At 35.1% G+C, this 18,316-nt stretch overlaps 2 protein-coding genes across 8 annotated transcripts in view; both read left to right on the top strand.

Moving 5' to 3' along the window:
- LOC108751570 (myb-like protein U) overlaps positions 1 to 5,520 on the top strand; it is an 8,505-nt gene extending 2,985 nt beyond the window's left edge. For 5 of the 7 annotated variants that reach the window (XM_018491808.1, XM_018491803.1, XM_018491806.1 and 2 more), the window contains exons 2-7: positions 307 to 422; positions 499 to 2,289; positions 2,375 to 2,560; positions 2,970 to 3,154; positions 5,005 to 5,114; positions 5,193 to 5,520. In XM_018491808.1, the coding sequence (XP_018347310.1) occupies positions 360 to 422; positions 499 to 2,289; positions 2,375 to 2,560; positions 2,970 to 3,154; positions 5,005 to 5,114; positions 5,193 to 5,242 (2,385 nt within the window). In that variant the 5' untranslated portion in view covers positions 307 to 359 and the 3' untranslated portion in view covers positions 5,243 to 5,520. Of the gene's footprint in view, positions 1 to 169; positions 234 to 306; positions 423 to 498; positions 2,290 to 2,374; positions 2,561 to 2,969; positions 3,155 to 5,004; positions 5,115 to 5,192 lie in introns of those variants that run through there. The other 2 variants (XM_018491802.1, XM_018491805.1) reach the window with 2 other exon arrangements.
- Positions 5,521 to 6,180: 660 nt separating this feature from the next.
- The window catches only part of LOC108751572, a 70,595-nt gene continuing 58,459 nt past the window's right edge, over positions 6,181 to 18,316 (top strand). Inside the window, exon 1 of the mRNA XM_018491809.1 lies at positions 6,181 to 6,697. The gene's annotated coding sequence lies outside the window, so the exon portion shown is untranslated. The remainder of the gene's footprint in view (positions 6,698 to 18,316) is intronic.

The raw sequence follows: 18,316 nt of genomic DNA, 5'->3' as shown, positions 1-18,316 counted from the left end.
ATAAGTCTGGATCTATAATATATGTTTTAAGCCTTAAGTTGTAAGAAACTGACCAATTACAATTGAATTCGAGAAGAATACTCGATTATGATTTGTCTATTTCTTATGGCTTATGGCTTAAGGCTTAGAACTCTATTATAGATCTGGGGTAACGCTTAATAACTTGATTCACGAGGCCGACCGCTGCGTTTTTTACCAGATTTTTTCGTTTTGATTGGAAACGTATCAAATGAGTACATTTTTATTAAGATCCTAGAGGAGGACCCGTATTCTAAATAATTATTTAATTACTTTATTTTCTTTCAGGAACGTTAGTGGATTACGACAGTAAAGTATATTCTCAAGATTATACCTAAAACATGCAGAAACAATTTTATACCTCTTGTATGAAAATAAATGGGGTACCTCTTCTTCCACCAATGGTGAATATTTGTTAACTAATGCAAAGTAACTTTAGTTGTGGAATATTACTTTATGTTAATATTATGTTGTTTTTAGATGACTGACACCACCAAAGAAGAAATGAGACATTACAGATCACTGGCAATCAAAATCGAGGAAAACTTGAGGGACAGACAACTAGTTAAACACATCATTCAAGATAAATGTATGCAAGCTGTTATATTAGAACCAATAGATATGTTAAAGAATATAAGATATAGTTCAGACAGCGACATATCCACTCGTGACATTGTAAGTGATACCAATAATAAGGACTCGTATTCCAAAATGACTATTGTCGAACCATTGTTGCAAGTTGAAGGAGAAACCAGAGTTAATCATGATATTCAGTCTTCTATATCAGATGCACAACTTCAAGTTTGTTTAGCAAACGATATTGTTATTGATTCAAAACTTACAGCTGCTATAACTGATCAAAATAGTGTCGATGCAATAGAAACGGCAACATCAGATGAAGATGTAACATTACTAGAAAATTGGAAGCCAGTGATACCTAAAACACTGAACGTACTTCCGATAACATTAAGTAAAGTTGAGGAAGATACTTCTTCCATGGAAATTTCCAAAGAGACTCCTGAAAATCTACCCAAGTTGTCACGTCAAGGTTCTTATATACTGGATACACCCAGTCCTATATTGCTTGCTCATATGCATACAAAATTAACTGATGAAAAGTACATTCCTACACCTACCACTAATGTGTCACAACGAAAACAATGGAACATTGCGCAGCCTAAGGCAGAATGGGAAAATAAACAGTTTATGGTTGAACACATTCAAGATTTAAGCAAATTAGAATGTACATCCAAACAATCAACTTCCCAGTATAGAGAATCTGATTCGACAGAATCACATCAAGTAAATAAATCTACTAATTATACTAAAATGGTAATCGTTGAGGAAGATGCATGTAGACCCGATGCCATACCAATTAAATATAATCATAGGTATACAGATTTTAAGAAGCAAAGTTCTCTAGAAAAATTAGAGAAAAATAGTGACATTGATGTGTCAAATGTGTTGAGTAGCAAGTATACAAATAGTCCTAAAATTCATTTGTCTTATATAGATGAGGGATTGCATAATAAAAAGGAGAATACTGCAGAATATCATGATTCAGCCAATAAAACAAAGTCTTCCACACCAGATAAACTCTTGATGGTTTATAAAGAGATTGAAGAAATGCACAAGAAGCAGATGATGGAGCTAATATATCGTCAGCGAAAAGAACAATCGTTATTACAAGCAGAATTTCAGAAGCAACAAATACTTCTGTTAGCAGAAATACGAAAGTGTGCCTCCGGAATCTCATATCAAACAAATGCGTTGAACGTTAATTTGAATCGATCGTTGTCGAGCGACGAAGCAAAATCAACTAATCACGAGGCAAGGCAACAAATGGACACAGACACTCCGAGTAATATACATGCTGAAATGCATTATAACATTAAATTACCGTCAGCGAATCAAATGATTGTATGTCCGTTGGATTATATTTCCTCGAAAAATTTACACCTGCTTAAATATCAGTCCTTTATTGCGGACAATTCTTCGACGACTGTCGAATTTGACTTTACGAGAAAAGTGAGTTTATATGATACTACGCATAATAATAATAATAATAATAATAATAATAATAATAATAATAATAATAACAATAACAATAACAGTAATAATAATAATAATAACAGTAATGACGATAACAACCATTGCGAGTCGCGCGATCTTGTATGTAAGAATTCCAATGTGAGTCGACAATTATTTCCCTTAGATAGTAATACTACGCATATACCAGTACTAGACACCATGGTGTATTTCGATAAACATGTGAGTACAAATTGCAATTTTAACATTATAATCATAATGTTTCCGTTGTTAAAAAAAGATACTAAAATTATATTACTGTATATAGGTACAGGCAGTGAATACCATCAACGCTTATACACGTGGTTACTTAATACGCAGATTAATGCGTACCGAACGTGTTATTACATTGAAAAAGATATATAAAGAGGCGTTGCAATGTATGCTTAAATTACATGTAGACGCGCCCTTAAACTTGGCAGAAGTGGAGTTTCTTCATCGTCTTCAGTTGCAAGTAATTACTCGTTTTTTTTTGCTTATAAAATTCCCAAGTAGATAAATTTTGCATATTGTCTGTATAGTGACGAAATTTGAACATTGAAAATAATTGCATAAATATTCAAAGATTCGTCTTCATATGATATGAATGTTTCTAACATACACATGAGTTATTCTAATGCTATAAAAAATGCGGCAATATCCTGCTTACACAGATAGATGCTATTTTATACGACATGAATGTTCCCAGCATATTCGATGCTGTAAGAATTGCGGCAATATGCTACTTATTTTATCAGTAACAGCGCAATTAATAATGTAACATTTATATTGTACTTAACTGTCTACTTGGGTTATTTCATTGCTTGTATTTACAGACTTTTAGTTAAGAGTATACAATAATTTAACGATTTAATATTTTCAAGTGCGACGCAGCTTCTATGAATATAGTGGAATTATTCGCCCAGTCTCCGACGAAGAGAATGAAAATAATCGCGCATGATCGCGAAATTAAGGAGTCTCGAATGGAACGCCCGACTTCGGCTCGATCGTACTCGTTCGCCACTCAGAAGACTTTAGCCAGAAAGAACCTGAAGGAATTCGAATCCACGTAATAACGTAGTTTCATTTTCTAAATAAAAAAAATTCGATAGAAGGACTGATTAGTCAGACGCGGATCTCGGTGCGTAAAATAAATTAATGAATAAAATTTATTTAAGATACATATGTTTGGACTCAATTTTGAGCCATCTTTAGCATTATATATATTTAAAAATAGTTTCACACTCTCTAGAGTACATGACGTGATCGATCTTGGATCTTATAATTTGAATTAATACTATTACATATACAGTCGGTTGACTGATCTCTGGACTAGCACAACAGTCTAAAAGTGATGATACAAAAACTCTGTTAAATAAATACGCAATAAGAAAATTTGTATTAAATTTAACACATTTTTTGTGTCCTAAACGGCCAATCTAATAGCGAATTCGATTGGACGCACTCAGTGCGCACTGGTGCACATTAAAATCGTCGTACACATAATAATGTAAAGATATGTTTATAAATAAACATAGAAATCGATTAATGAAATACTCAATACATTTTATTGTACTATTAGATAAAATATGTATTTTATTCGAAATATTTTATATTTAAATTAAATCAGTCTACAACGGCTTTAATATGCACCAGTGCGCACTAGTGCTCGAATTCGCCATAAATCTATAATTTAAATCGTTAATAAAATGAATATGTTAAGAAGTAACACAAATATGTATAAAAAATTAGTATAATAAATGTAACACAATTTATAAGTAAATTGTGGAAGCATAATTTTTTCAGTAAAATTAACATTTATAATATACAGAATTTAGGTTCCTGAGCAATTATTTCAGCCATATTGAATCATAAGTGAGAAATGACACATTGATTTTTCTTGCATACCATGATGAGATCGCTTTAAAACACTTGTAAAAATGGATAAAGGCTCCTAATCTTCCCTGAGTAGTAAAGAATCGAAAAAAGCACTTAAAGTGTGTTTACTAGTTTTTACTCAATGCACATGTGTAGTCTATTTTCAGAATAGTCTTTAAGGATAGTTTTCGCCCACTTTTACAAGTGTTTTAAAGCGATCTTATTTCATTTCATCCAAATTCTCTTTATTTACAAATGGCAAGAAAAATCAACGTATCACTTATGACACACTTCTCGCTTATAACGTTACGTATGACTAGAGTAGGGCTCAGGAGCCCTAACACATTTTGTTCATTTATTTTAGAAATTTTTTACGTTTTAAAATACACAAGTTTTATATTATTTGTCCATTTACTCATTAATTATGTTATTTTAATACTAATTTCTCTTGCACACTGGATGCGGAAATGTTTTATCGCGCGGCAAAATGTGATGCGGTAGCTTACAGCCCGTAATATTATTGGTTACCGCGTTGCATTTTCCCATGCGGCAAGTGTTTCCTCGTCCAGTAGCAGAAGCCATTAGAGATGTTGAATATCAATTTAATCTAAAATATTCAAATAACGCAATTACATTATACGTTAAACTAGCATTCAGATATATTAAAAATTTTAACATGAATCGGTTTTAATAGATATAAAATGTTTTTAACTATATATGTAAAAAAAAGGAAGGACAAAAGAAATTGGTAAAATAAATCAAAAGATAGTTAACAATTAAAATGTTTAAAATGTCACGAGCAGTGGAAAATTTAAAACACAAATTTTAAACGAATATTCCTTTTTTCGTAGTTACATATTGTAGAATTCCGTCTGCTTTGTATTGTTTAACTATTAAGATTATGACAGTACAAAAATATTATTAAAGAAACCAAGACCTGCTTTATCTGAATAAAGTCTTTACTTTTTTGCTTTGTGTTATCCACATATTGATCAATATTGCACTTGTCATTATTAAGATTATATCTTTCTTATTGTTTAGAATGGCTAAATACCAGCAACCGTCGACCGTTAAAAGGAATCTAGTTAGATCCAGATGTCAAACGTGGACTTCGGATATCAGAGACAGACTTATGTCACCAAATGCATTGTGTAAGCTTTTTACATCCGCTTTCGTCATACACTTAATTTTCTGTAATGGATGTACTTGAATATACTTTTAAATTACAGGTATCAGGAGAAGCACGAGCACGGGAGCCGTACGGAAGCCGTGGCGATGAGATAGAGTGCCTTACGACATTGATTAAACGATACACAAGTTTACTGTTAAAAAGCGAAATATGCATGCGGAGTACAATAATTATGTTATCTACAGCGCTTTTTATTAGCTACTTTTGCCTTCAAGAAACGTACTAGTGCCTGATTCTGATAAATTTATTTTATATTACCATTGCATTTCTTGACTGAAATATGATACTCAACTGTGATACATGTATATTCAATGTATATCGCTTCCTATTTTCAATTTATTGAAGTTAAAATAGAGATTTATTATATAAGGACGAAACATAATAGGCAATAAATTAATTTTATTGTCGATTAATTACTGGGATAATTTTCTCTATAATAAAGAATACTGCTTTTTTAAATCATGTACTGTGTAATGACTAGAGATTCTCTAATCAGTTTGGTCATCAGATAGCACATATCTTTGAATATACCTTTTCCGTTTCACATCACTATAGAGCGACATACAACATATTTTATCTCACTCGTACAATTTTGAAAAGAAATGTCGGATTTCTTTTATATTATTCCTTGTTATGGCCAGATTCTGTGAAGGAAGTCTAACATTGAAAAGCTGCCATTTTTATGTCATCTTCCGCTCGAATGTTGTTCGCGAGACATCCGGTTGATACACATTTCTGAATAGATCATCTATTATCATTTTATTGTTGTGATTTTGTAAAGAAAGATCTTATGATCGATCATTCAGAACTATAAGTTTTTTTTCGTTATAAATATCCGCGATCTTGCGCTTTACGATGACGTACTAAACCACTGCCGCTAGTGCCGCCACCGCGAATGACTTGACTTGCGCGTATCGAATATTTTCCCTGGAGTTAAAAGCCCCTACGGGTTTCCGTTGGGCTTCCGACTGCTTCCAACCACTTCCGACAAGCTCCCTTGAGCTCGTCGTTACTCGCCGTTTTGCAGAGCGTGGAATCCGAGTCTGCGCCATGCCTCGCAGAGGCGTGTCCTCTAGCTCGTGCACGTTCGTATTTAGTACAACATAGAAGCAACCTTTACCAGCTTTTACTCGTCCACAGTCTTTTACATCGGAAAGGCGGGTGCGCGTGTGAAAATTCATATCTTGAGGAAGGGAGAAACGCAAAGAAAGAAAAGGAAGAAACAAAAGGGTAGCGGTAGCTAACTAGCTGCTGTGACCGATTCGTCGCCACCACCGCTGTCGATCTGGCGACGTTAAGGGAAGAGCGCAGTTTCCAATAGATAGAGAATGTAACGATTTCTGCGAGATCTTCTCGTGAGGCAAGGAAGAGGAGAGAAGAGACGAGGCGAGCAGTCTACAGTAATTGGTGGCGATTTTCTAAATTTAGAGGGAGGGCCGCTTCATCATCGGGAGGGAAGTTTATGGCGTGAGGTGTTATTGGTGCGCAAACGGACTCGCCCGTTTTCTTCGCGGAAAAGAGCTGAAGCTCATCGACAGTCTACAGGTAATTGCTTTTCATTGTTTTCGCTCGGCTCGCAAGAGCGAAGCAAACCATTTGATTGTCGTCCGCAATTACCTCTCTGTGAAGTCTTTTTTTTTTCTTTTATTTACTTTTGTTATTCGGTTCCGTTCGAAACTCGCAGCGCGCACAAACGTGCACGCGAGAAGAGACCAGGACAGACTCGTTTTTTCTTCACGACCGACAAGACGGAGAAAGTAGCGCGTATACTTTGCGCATTTCGACGTAATATACCCACTGCCGCTGAGGATGCACGGGTACGCGGTCTTGTTCGAAAACATAGAAGATTCGCGTACTCAGTCTGAATTGTACGTAGCGACCAAGCTTTCGCGTCATCATCATCGCGAAATTCTATTTCCGAGAGACGGACGTAGATCGCGAATGGGTAGGACAGTTTGCATGCGATGCCTCTACAGCCGCGGTATTTTAAGTTCGTATTTTCAATGGTACATATAATTTCCTTTTGCGATGGAATCTCCTCCTTTTCTTCCATCCACGTTCCCAAGATCTACCGTTCGTTTATCATCCGAGAAGGCTTATCCGCACGAATTTGCGTCAATTTGCGCTCGTTTAGCAGATCTCTAATCGTCATATCGTCAATATCATTTAGCGTCGTCCAAGCCGGCCCGGCTGAACATTCCGAGCAATAGCAACAGCAGCAGCAGCAGCGGCTCGCATAGGTTTGTTATTGATCGCGCGCAAACGGTCATATATCGTCTCGCCCGGCGTTGTTTACACGTAGGCATGTTCGCGTCTGGCAACAGGTTACCTCTGCAACACATTAGAAATGACCTGACCGACTTTATGCGACTCATGCCTGTTCTACAATAGGGTTGGAAGTCGTAAGCCATAAGAAATTAATAAATTGTAGTTGATTATTTTTTTCATATTCAACTGTGATTGGCCAATTTCTTACGATTGAAGCGGTCGTGCTTCTAGATGCATCTATTCAGTACTATGACCACTTACTGAACATTCAGTGAGCTTTTGTATCTGTTTGGTCTATATTTTTAGTTCTAACGGAATATGCCAATCAGATGCAAGAGTTCACTAAGCACTCAATGAGCGGTTGTTTATTCTGAATACACTGATTGTCGACAGATGTATATACTATCCATTCATAATCGTATACCCAAATTCATTGCACGTTTTCGCTACGAATCTCGGCTGCGGACGTTTATTTCGTATCGTTATTGAGGGTAACGCATCTTTTTCACGTTAGAAGAAGGAGAGGATCTTAGGAAATGGAAAATTACTTTTTAAAAGTTATAAGTTACAGTTATTCATTATCGAGTAGAAAAAGTAACAAGTTACCATTACTAGTTACCAATTTTTAAAAGTAATTCGTTACAGTTACCGTTGAGAAAGTAAGGATGCGCTCCATTGCACGCATAATACGCATAGACTATACAGAGAACCGTTCCGTTTCAATCAATGCGGGCATCAATGAATATCGATAGTGCACAGATTTTGTTAGATTCTCTCCACTTCTTGTGCATCAGCTATAGCAGCTTGAACGTGAAGTGTTTAATACGAAGTTGATGCGTCTAAAAAAAATTCAAAAGTCTTTTTTCCGCGCCTTTTGCTCGGATTTACAGTGTAATAATAATGGAAAGTTATTTAATTTCCAGTCATTGAAGTAACGAAGTTCTCACCCTTTTTGTAAACCGAGAAACTGCTGTGACAGCGACTCAAAGTATCTATTAAAATATATACAATCTCGTATCGTAATAACCTTAATAGTAAATAGCTTGTTGTCCATGGTAACATCCATTTTTTTATTTGCATTAAACGCATAGTAAAGCTGTTCCGTTTCTAAGCGCGCATTATCATGTGCATAAACGGAACGATATTAACAATTGTATCCAGAAGCACCGCTAATTGAGCGCTCAGTGAGTCAATTGTGCTTCTGGATGCACCTAATGTGCACAACACATTGAATGTGATCTATGCACTTAATGCATGCAACGGAACACACCCTAACTTTTTGTTATTTTTTCGTTACTTTTTTAAAATCGACGACCATCAATCACAGCGGACGAGTGCCTAGAAGCTTTCTAGTCTTAAAAGCAATAAATGGCTTGTGTCCAATTGAACCGTGTCCAATCATATGCAAAGTAATGGTAAAAGTAACTGTAAAATTCGTTACCGTTACTAAAAAAATATAATAATATATTATATAACATAATAAAATATAATATATTATCGTTATAATTACCAAAAAAAGTAACGCAGTAAAGTTACCAAAAAAATAACTTGTAACTGTAACTTCGTTACACACAAGTAATGAGTTACTTCTATTTCCTAGGTCTTCTAAGCAGATAATCTGTTTTTTAATAGCTAAGAAAAATAACCTCGGACGGATTGAAAGCTTCTTTTTCCAATGAGCACACGACACTTTGGCACCTTCTTTGTACAAATGTAAACACGGTCGATGACTGCGAAATAAGTGCTGTCGCGTTAAAAAGCACATCTCATCTCACGGGACCGTGAGACAATGGCTATTGGTTCCAAAATTGACTGCCGGTACTGAAAATCTATAATGCACGTAACGTAAATTGTAAATTTTCAGCGCTGGCAGTAAATTTGGAACACAGCCATTAATACAATATATCGGACCATACTCAATATATATCATTATACTCAACTCATATATATATCAGTTGCTACCACAGTATAAGGATATACAGTAGGAACAAGCAGCGTTGGCACCTTCGATTTTTTTCAAAGTCGAGTTTTTAAGATCCGTCATGTCTTTGATGACCAAATACGCGCGCACGCACGCAATATTATAATTTAATAAAAAAAATGTTTAAAGATGAATCTTTTCTTCTGATTCCTTTTTTAATTCTTCATCTTCAATGACCAACAACAGTGATATGGATTTATTATTAATTAAACGTGTTAAGCACATAAAAATTGATAATTTATTTTCAAAAATAGTGCCTTTATATTTTAATATAGATTTTAAAGCACATTTTCGATTATCTAAAAATTTCTAGAAATTATAGAATTTCAATTGAAATATGTATAGTAGAGTGATTATGCAGGAAATATGTAAAAATATATAGCTTTGACCAAAAATATGAGGTATCTTATTAATCATTGTTTAAAGTTTTAGTTTAAAAATTAATTTATGACATTTATTGTAAATTGACACATTAAATTGAATTCAGTTTTGTCACTATTTTGATTCAATTTTCTTCAAAGTAGACTATCAAGCGTCCATCGGAAACGCCATGTTGTCAGTCGTCCGATAAAAATGCGGTAGATTTATGCTGAATTAAAAAACTCATCCTCTTCCTGCCAGAGATTCCACTATTATCTTGCCGGAGATCGATTGCCTATCAAAAGTATATAGTGTCCTGTAAGTTTTGATAAAACGCTTATGTAGATGGAGCGGACTAAACTGACTCGAAAAGTCCTCTACCATTTTGCAATTTTCACAATAGTTAACAAGATATTAATTTCTAAATATTGTCGAATAAGTGGATAAATTCGACGCATAAGGCAACTTTAAAATATTTTTCTGAGTTTTTTATGAAATATCTTAAAGATTTTTTTAAAGAACTTTTTAAAGATATCCTAAATTTGTTTTACGTATCGATTTTAGACATTTTGCTCATAAGTAACTAAAAAAAATAGCGAAAATTGCAAAACAATAGAGGATTTTTTATTCAATTTAGTCCACTCTACTTACATATGAGTTCTATGTCAAAACTTACCGGACATCCTGCATTGTATAAATCTTGATAATTTTCTTTTTTTAAAGAATGCACTACAAGATACAATTTTGATGGCAATCGATCTCCGGTATAATAGTGGAGTCTCCGACAAGAAAAGTTACAACTATGTACCGGATTGCATTCTGCGAACTTACGTCATGTTCGAAAATCGCCTGTGTCATATTTGCGGAAAGCGTAATCCATTTTGGCAAGATTTGCTGGCCATGAATCACAATTGCACGTTTTGTGTAATGGATGTAAACGAAACAAAACGAGAAAGAATAATCATGCCGCGTGTCGATCGCTATCACTGCCACGTCTCGCGTGCACATATGTTTGCATTATAAATTCGATGTCGACATGTTTCATCGCGAGAACCAAGCTTCGCGTTTGGCGGTGCGCCAGAAGCGACGACAATAACGATGTGAATGGGTAATTTCGCGAAATGATAAACCTGTAGGCCGTTCATATTGAGATGTGTGATGCAACGAACTCGAGCTGCGAACAATTATCTATACCTTTACGTTGAACATCTTTAAAATATCGTAAATTCTTTTTTTGCATGAATCTTATAACTTTCAGTTGAAACAAACTATGATATTATTTGTCGGACTTGAAACACAGTCCTAAATTAAAGCTGGAGTACATACATGGAGTACACAAATTGACAAATAATATTTAACAATAATGATGCTAATGATCATCTTTAAAACACCGTAAAGAATTTACTCCAGCTTTAATTTAGGACTGTGTGTTTCAAGTCTGACAAATAATCATAGTTTGTTTCAACTGAAAGTTATAAGATTCATGCAAAAAAAATATATATATTAAGACATTAAAAGACTCGTTTTGAATATAACCTTGAATATAGCCTTCTTTGCTTATTTGTGCTGAATTCTTTCTTTTTTATTTTTTTAAATCTTTGTTTTGTATATTTTGTTAATTTTATTGTTTCTGTTAGGGACAATTATGTTGTAAATCTGTATATCCTAGCGATCTATCTTGAAAGGATCCTCATTCTAGAACACTCAATAAATAGCGCTCAATAAATATACTATTTATTTCTCTCTCTCTCTCTCTCTCTCTCTCTCTCTCTCTCTCTCTCTCTCATTTTCTTCGATTACTGTTCAGCAGCCTTCATAGATCTGACAGATCAGCAGAGACTCAGGCTCAAGCGTTTGATGAATGCATGCGTGCGTTTCATATTCAGTCTGCGTAAAGACGACCATATATCACACTATTATGGTTTACTGGGTTGGTTAACCGCGGATGATAGAAGAGAATATCAGTTTGGCTGTTTTCTATATTCAATCTTTAAGTTCGGGACTCTTCGAGCTACCTGGCCGATAAACTAAATTTCTGTCCGAGACCTCGAGCCACTTCCCGTGTCTCTCCTCTTGATCTTATTCCCATCATCTTACCAATGCTCATTTATTCATGCCGCTTTTTCAACATAGAACCCTCTTCCTAGTATTAGGTAAAAAGTCATCAAAAGTCGTAGGAATATTAAAAAAAAAAAAACGATTTTGTAGGGAAAGTATCAAGCTTTCACGATAGGTAATCGAAAATTTTCTCAAATTCGTTTTCGACACGTTACAAATCTACAAAGTGAGAAAAAAATTTTTCGTCTTTTTCAGCTCGTAGTTTTTGGTATGTAAAAATTATCAAACTCATATAAACTTAAAAAATGTGATAAGCTTTTAAAAGTAGAGATTTCAAGCTTTAAAACCCTTTTTTTAAATTTGAATTTCATTCATTATTGACGAAGATATTGTATATACAACTTTGAGCTAAAAAATACGCGATGACTTTTTACTTAATCTAATATTATAGGATCAAGGAATCGGAGTCTCTCTTCTTTCAAGCACCCTCTTCTGTCATCTGCAGTGTCGCGGAGAACGCTAGAGTATCATTCTAATTCGCGTTTAAGTTTCAATATTGTTTTGCTTGCATTTTTTTGCTCTTTATGCAATTAACTCTATGCCTTAAGCTATTATTATCTATAAGCCCTAAATTCTGCTTACTTACCCTTACTTTATTCACTTTTACTATTACGTTTATTTTTATTTTTTATTTTTTTATATTTTTCATTTTCATCTTTATCTCTATTGTCGTACGTAATATTAGTATTCATTGCTTATCTTTTTGATATCGTTGTTAAATTTATAATCTCCTTATTGTACTGCTTATTGTAACTTGTGTACACACAGTTTTTAGAGGGCTCGCCCTAGAACTGCAATAAACGCTCAATCAATCAATCAATTAGTCTCTTTCACACTCTCTCTCTTTCTTTTTTTTTTTCAATATCTTTTTTTTTCGAGAGGATTGCGAATTGTAATGGGAAGAAGCGAAATCGTGAAATAGACCCTCGAATAAAAATGGGTGTTAATGAGTATATGGTGAACGTGATGCGAAAGTGCGTAATTAGAATACTGGGGAGTGTTAGCTACGTCACGAAGCGTTTCTGCGGACGGAATACGCCCAGGGGTGAAGGTCTCCGGGGATCGGAAAAGTGTTGTCTTCCTATTAATGTAATATTACGGTTTTATTCGTGTGTCCGCGAATCAGATACTTACGCGGAATATCTCACTTCTACAAAACATTCCATAACTTCAAGTAGGATATTAATAATTCGTTACTCGACTAGTGCGTCAACTAGTCCACTCGTTTACTTTTCTCTCAACTTTACGTCGATATATCTGCTAACACTTTGCGCGACTCTTGTTACTTCGTTTACAGATCTTCCCTTGCATGACAAATATACTTTTCCCCTTATATTTTTCCTCTCTTCTCCTCCTTTGTTTTTTTTTCTTTCTGCATTCGGAACATCCATTTTTTCCGCGTTTTTTCTGTCTCGTTTTTATATGCTGCTAAAGAAAGAAAAAAAGAAATCAGTCTATACCAAAGAGACGGGAGGAGAGTTGTGAGAAATTAACTTTGGCTAAATTTTCATCCTTTTTTTTTCTGGAGAATAGTGGTAGTAGTAGTAGTAGTAGTAGTAGTAGTAGTAGTAATAGTAGTAGTAGTGTGATGATGATGATGTATGAGGCGTATTTCTCGTGGCGTGGGTTTGTCACAGCACACATACGTGGCTTACAGTACATCCACACATACATAGTGCACATACATAGTGTACATAGTGCACACTGCCACTCTCTTGCGTCCTCGTGTGTACTTTGCGTTTGCGTTCTGCAAGGGGTATGGGAGATGGTTTTATTGATCGTGGAGCAGGAAACGCTTTCGTGGCGCCGCGCATTGTGATCGTAAAACGAAGGAGCATCCACGGAATCAACCTTGAGATTTTTCTTGAGACACGAGAGTTCTCGCGAACCGATTTTCGCTCCGGGTCATTGATATCGATCTGCGATGGCGTTTTTAATAATGGACACTGCGCTTAAATTGTCGGACAATAATTCCTATGCGGTCGATGCGGAAGAGAGAAGATGAAGAGATTTGTATTTCGCTGACAGTGAATGACTGTCTCTTAAAGTGACGCGAGGTCTTCTCGACTGTACGACGAGAAAATCTGCTTTTATCCTAGCGACTCCTTCCTACTCTGTATCCTTGCAAGTCAGATACCAAATCGAATCAGAACCATACTAATCTTTTACAGATCATACCAAAAGACATGAAGGGGCGTTGCATCATTCTACAAAAAGAGTATCCGATTATTTACTGCATGACATGCCCTTTTACGAGGAACATATTTCATTACACGTATAAATAAAACACGCAAAAAATGATACATGATAAAAATGATTAGTTAAATTAACTCGAATTGAGGTAAACCAACTCAATCTCAGAGCGCTAAATATGGCATAACTATCGGGTTGTGTCAAGAAATATTTTAACCTTTAATATTTATTTTGTGTTTAATAAACATTGAATTAATTCTGTAAAATATTTATTCCCTTACGAAAAAATACACCGAACTAGGTGTTAGCGGCCCGAAATGACAAATTGAGTGTTAATTTTCAAATAAACCTTCATCTTGAGGATTAACACTTAATTTGAGTGTTATTTCGGACCGCCAATGCCTAGTTCGGTGTGTTTTTTATAAGAGTTAAATTAACTAAACTATTATCCGTAGATGGGAAGATAATATTAGAATGGACCTTAACGAAATGGGGTACGAGGGTCACAAATGGACGGATCTTGCTCAGGGACGGGAACAGTGGCGGGATTTGGTATTTGCGGCAATGAGCTAACGAGTTCCTAATAATAATAATAATAATTATCCAGTGAGAAATAACAATGAAATCGATGTCGAATCAACATCGATTTGATGATTTCGACATCGAATTGCCATCGATTCGATGTCGATTCTATTACCATTTCTCACTGGGTTAGTACACGATCTTAACTGTAGGTCATCAATGTGGTTGGTACTTAATTGTATCATCAATTAAAATAATTTTATCAGCATAATGAAATAAATGTACAATAAAATAGATTGATTTTAATATTTGACTGAATTATTCTACAAAATAACGGGAACTTATATAATAAATTGTTGATAGTAACAATTTCAGAGTAAAATTGATTTTGTCTTCGAGTGAAACTAATTTAACAATTTATCTAATAGGACAATTTATTAAATTTATTTGATCCCATTACTTCGTAAAGTAATTTAATCAATCATTAAAACTTTCTATCATATAGATCGATTAATTAGTAGTCGCCCTGAAAAAAATGATTATCGCCATGATGTAGTGAGAGTGTGTCATGAAAATGATTTAAATAATTTAAACATCTCCGCTTTATACAGATGAATGTTGAATCTCTCTTACGAATACACGCGTTATCTGTTGATAGCTATGCAAAACACTCCCTCGTTCTAAATCAAAATAAAATACCATTAATAACTTATATATTGAGTTCCTGTTACTTTTATGTTACATTTATTTTCATTTACTATCAATAATGATTTAGCGGGGAGTTAGTCACGAGTGGTTATAGTATACAAAAATTACCCTTGATACGGATTATCTTTAAATTATCTCGTATTACTTAAGATTACCTAATACTACCTCAAATTATTCCAGATTATCAAATACTACTTCAAATTATCCAAGATTACCTTAGAGTATTTAAAATTATGTCATATTTTCTAAGATTATCCGAGATTTTTTGAAATTTACTTTGCTCATCTAGGATTATCTTATATAAGTACATACAGTATTATTTCTTCAGATCACTCTAGAATATCTTTATAGACCACTATGATGAATATCTTCGAGAATATCGATTTTAGGTTTCCTGCTTAAGAAAAAAAACGCAATTTTACAAAACAAATATTTATTGCAGGAACACAAAAAAAAATTTCGTAAACAGAATACGTATTATGTGTATACGTATTATGTGTAGGGTGTTCGGAAATTCAACCAACCACATTCGTGAGCAGGTAGAGCGCTAAATTGAATCGAAAATCCTTTACCATTTTGCAATTTTATCAATAGTTAATAAGATATTAATTATTAAAAATTGAATAGATTTCTTAAAATTTTTTCAGAATTTTTTATCAACTTTTTAGTACTGCATTTTGTTATTGGAAACTATTTTTACCAATATGAGAAAATAAGCTATTAAGAAGTTTAGTCCACTCTATCTGTCCACGAGTGTAGTCGGTTGAATTTCCAAACAACCTGTAGAGATAGTAACAAATTTGACTACGTAACGTTTGAGATTTTTTAATACTAACAAAACAATATCTAATTGAATATAAATATAATAATTAGAAATTTAGAACAAAGCTAATGAGAGTCTGACGCTGTTGTAAGAGCGAAGAGTTAAGAGATATAAATAATACTCAAGTGTTGGCGGTTGTCTTCATTTATTATATTCGGCTCACTTTGGAGTCATCTTTAGCAAGAATATAATACCACGTTGAAAGTCATTCGCAGAAATGCAGTAATCAATACACTATATAAATTATTATCATTTCACTGTTAGTTAAATATTTAAAAATCAGTAACAATCGTGTTACTCATCTTAACGGGAAAACAAAGAAATTCACAAACATTGATTCACAATTTTCATGAGATATAAATTAACAAATCGTCCCTCGGATTAATGTCGTGTCAGTTCATCTTGTCGTGTCGTTTGAAATAGAACGTTACAAAGTGATAAGGGAACTTATAAATAAGCAATGATAATAAATAATAATAAGAGAGATAATAAGAGAGATAATAAATAATAATAACAATGATTGTTTTAATGTGTTTAATAAGGAAACATATGAGTAATGCAAATATTTTGTGTCTGTTTTTAAATTAAGTCCATTCTTCTGCATGTACATATAAAGCATGTCTGAATTTAAGCGTTTATTAAGAAATCTTTCCTTAAGAAAGAATTTGAACATTTGCCCAATCAAATTCATGATTAAAACTGTTACGTCCAAATTCCGTATGCATAGAACTGAGGGGCAAACGCAGCAGGAACCAAATTATTGACCGATTTGGTCGTGTCCAGGCTCCGGATCGCAAGGGAGCCGTGGGGAAGGACCGACGCGAATCGGGAGGCACTTCGCTTCGTCTTGAGGCTCCTAACGAGCCGGGGGTCGAACGGAGGACGAAGTGGAAACTTCTGCTTGTGCTCCGCTAAACGGACATACGAATCAGACATATTTTTAAGTTGAAGGGCCCAAACTGGGTCAGTGTGCCAGAAAGGCGCACTTTAACGCCAGTTGTGCCAGTACAGCCGTATGCCCCGACTTTCGATCATGGAACTTAATCGAAGTGACCGGGGAGCGGGCGAAGTGGGAGAGAGACCGCGGGAGAGCTAACGAATATAAGGAGAGGTTATATTTAAATAAATGACAACCGAGAAGTTAATTTAATAATGGTATAATAAAAGGGAATATTCGGATACATTTTCTTGAGTAATAGAAAAAAAATACAATTTTTGGTTCTCTATTCTAAAGTATATGCACGCATTTATGCGTGCGTGCGTGCGCGCGTGCGTGCGTGCGTGCGTGCGTGCGTGAAGGTATCGTGTGGCAGAAGGGAGGAGTTACGGAAAGAATAGCGAGAGAATAAAAAGAGGAAGAGGTTTTGGTGAGTGAATTTGAGAGGATTCGGCTTGATTTTCCTCGGATGATGATAGCGTTAGCGGACACGAACGACCGGTCGACAGGGGGCGGACAATTATCGTGAGGCGATGGCGACAGATTGAAATTATAACGTGGACGGACTGCAATGTTTTTATTTTCTTGTAAAGGGTGTTTTTTTAAGCCCGATAGAACTTACAACTGTAAAAACTAGCACAAAAATGCAATTATAATCAAAAATTTTTTTTTATTCGAAAGATCAATGTATGGCATTAACAATTGAAAATGATTTCGGGCATATGGCCACCGCGGCTGTTCTTGACGAAGCGCATTCTGGACGTCCAATTTTGAGTGACTTTTTCGAGCAGTGCCGGCCGTGTGTCACGAATAACACGAACAATGTTGTCCTCCAAGGCGTCAATTGTTGCTGGTTTATCAGCATAAACCAGTGACTTGACGTAGCCCCAGAGGAAATAATCGAGAGGGGTCAAATCGCACGACCTTGGAGGCCAATTGACAGTTCCATTTCTCGAAATCAACTTATCGCCAAATTTTGATTTCAATAAGTCGATGGTTGCGGTCGACGTGTGGCACGTAGCGCCATCCTGTTGAAACCACATCTCGTCCGGATCAATGTCATCCATATTTTCAAATAAAAAATCATTGATCATGGTGCGGTAACGATCTCCATTGACCGTAACGCGAGCTCCGGCCTCATTTTTGAAGAAATAAGGTCCGATGATGCCACCAGCGTGTAAACCGCACCAAACGGTGCATTTTTCTGGATGTAATGGAGTCTATAGGATCTCTTGTGGATTGTTCTCATTCCAT

Source organism: Trachymyrmex septentrionalis, unplaced genomic scaffold, assembly GCF_001594115.1.
Source record: "Trachymyrmex septentrionalis isolate Tsep2-gDNA-1 unplaced genomic scaffold, Tsep1.0 scaffold5, whole genome shotgun sequence".
Lineage (NCBI taxonomy): Eukaryota > Metazoa > Arthropoda > Insecta > Hymenoptera > Formicidae > Trachymyrmex > Trachymyrmex septentrionalis.
The sequence above is the reverse complement of the archived record's forward strand: the minus strand, read 5'-3'. Positions and strand labels throughout refer to the sequence as shown.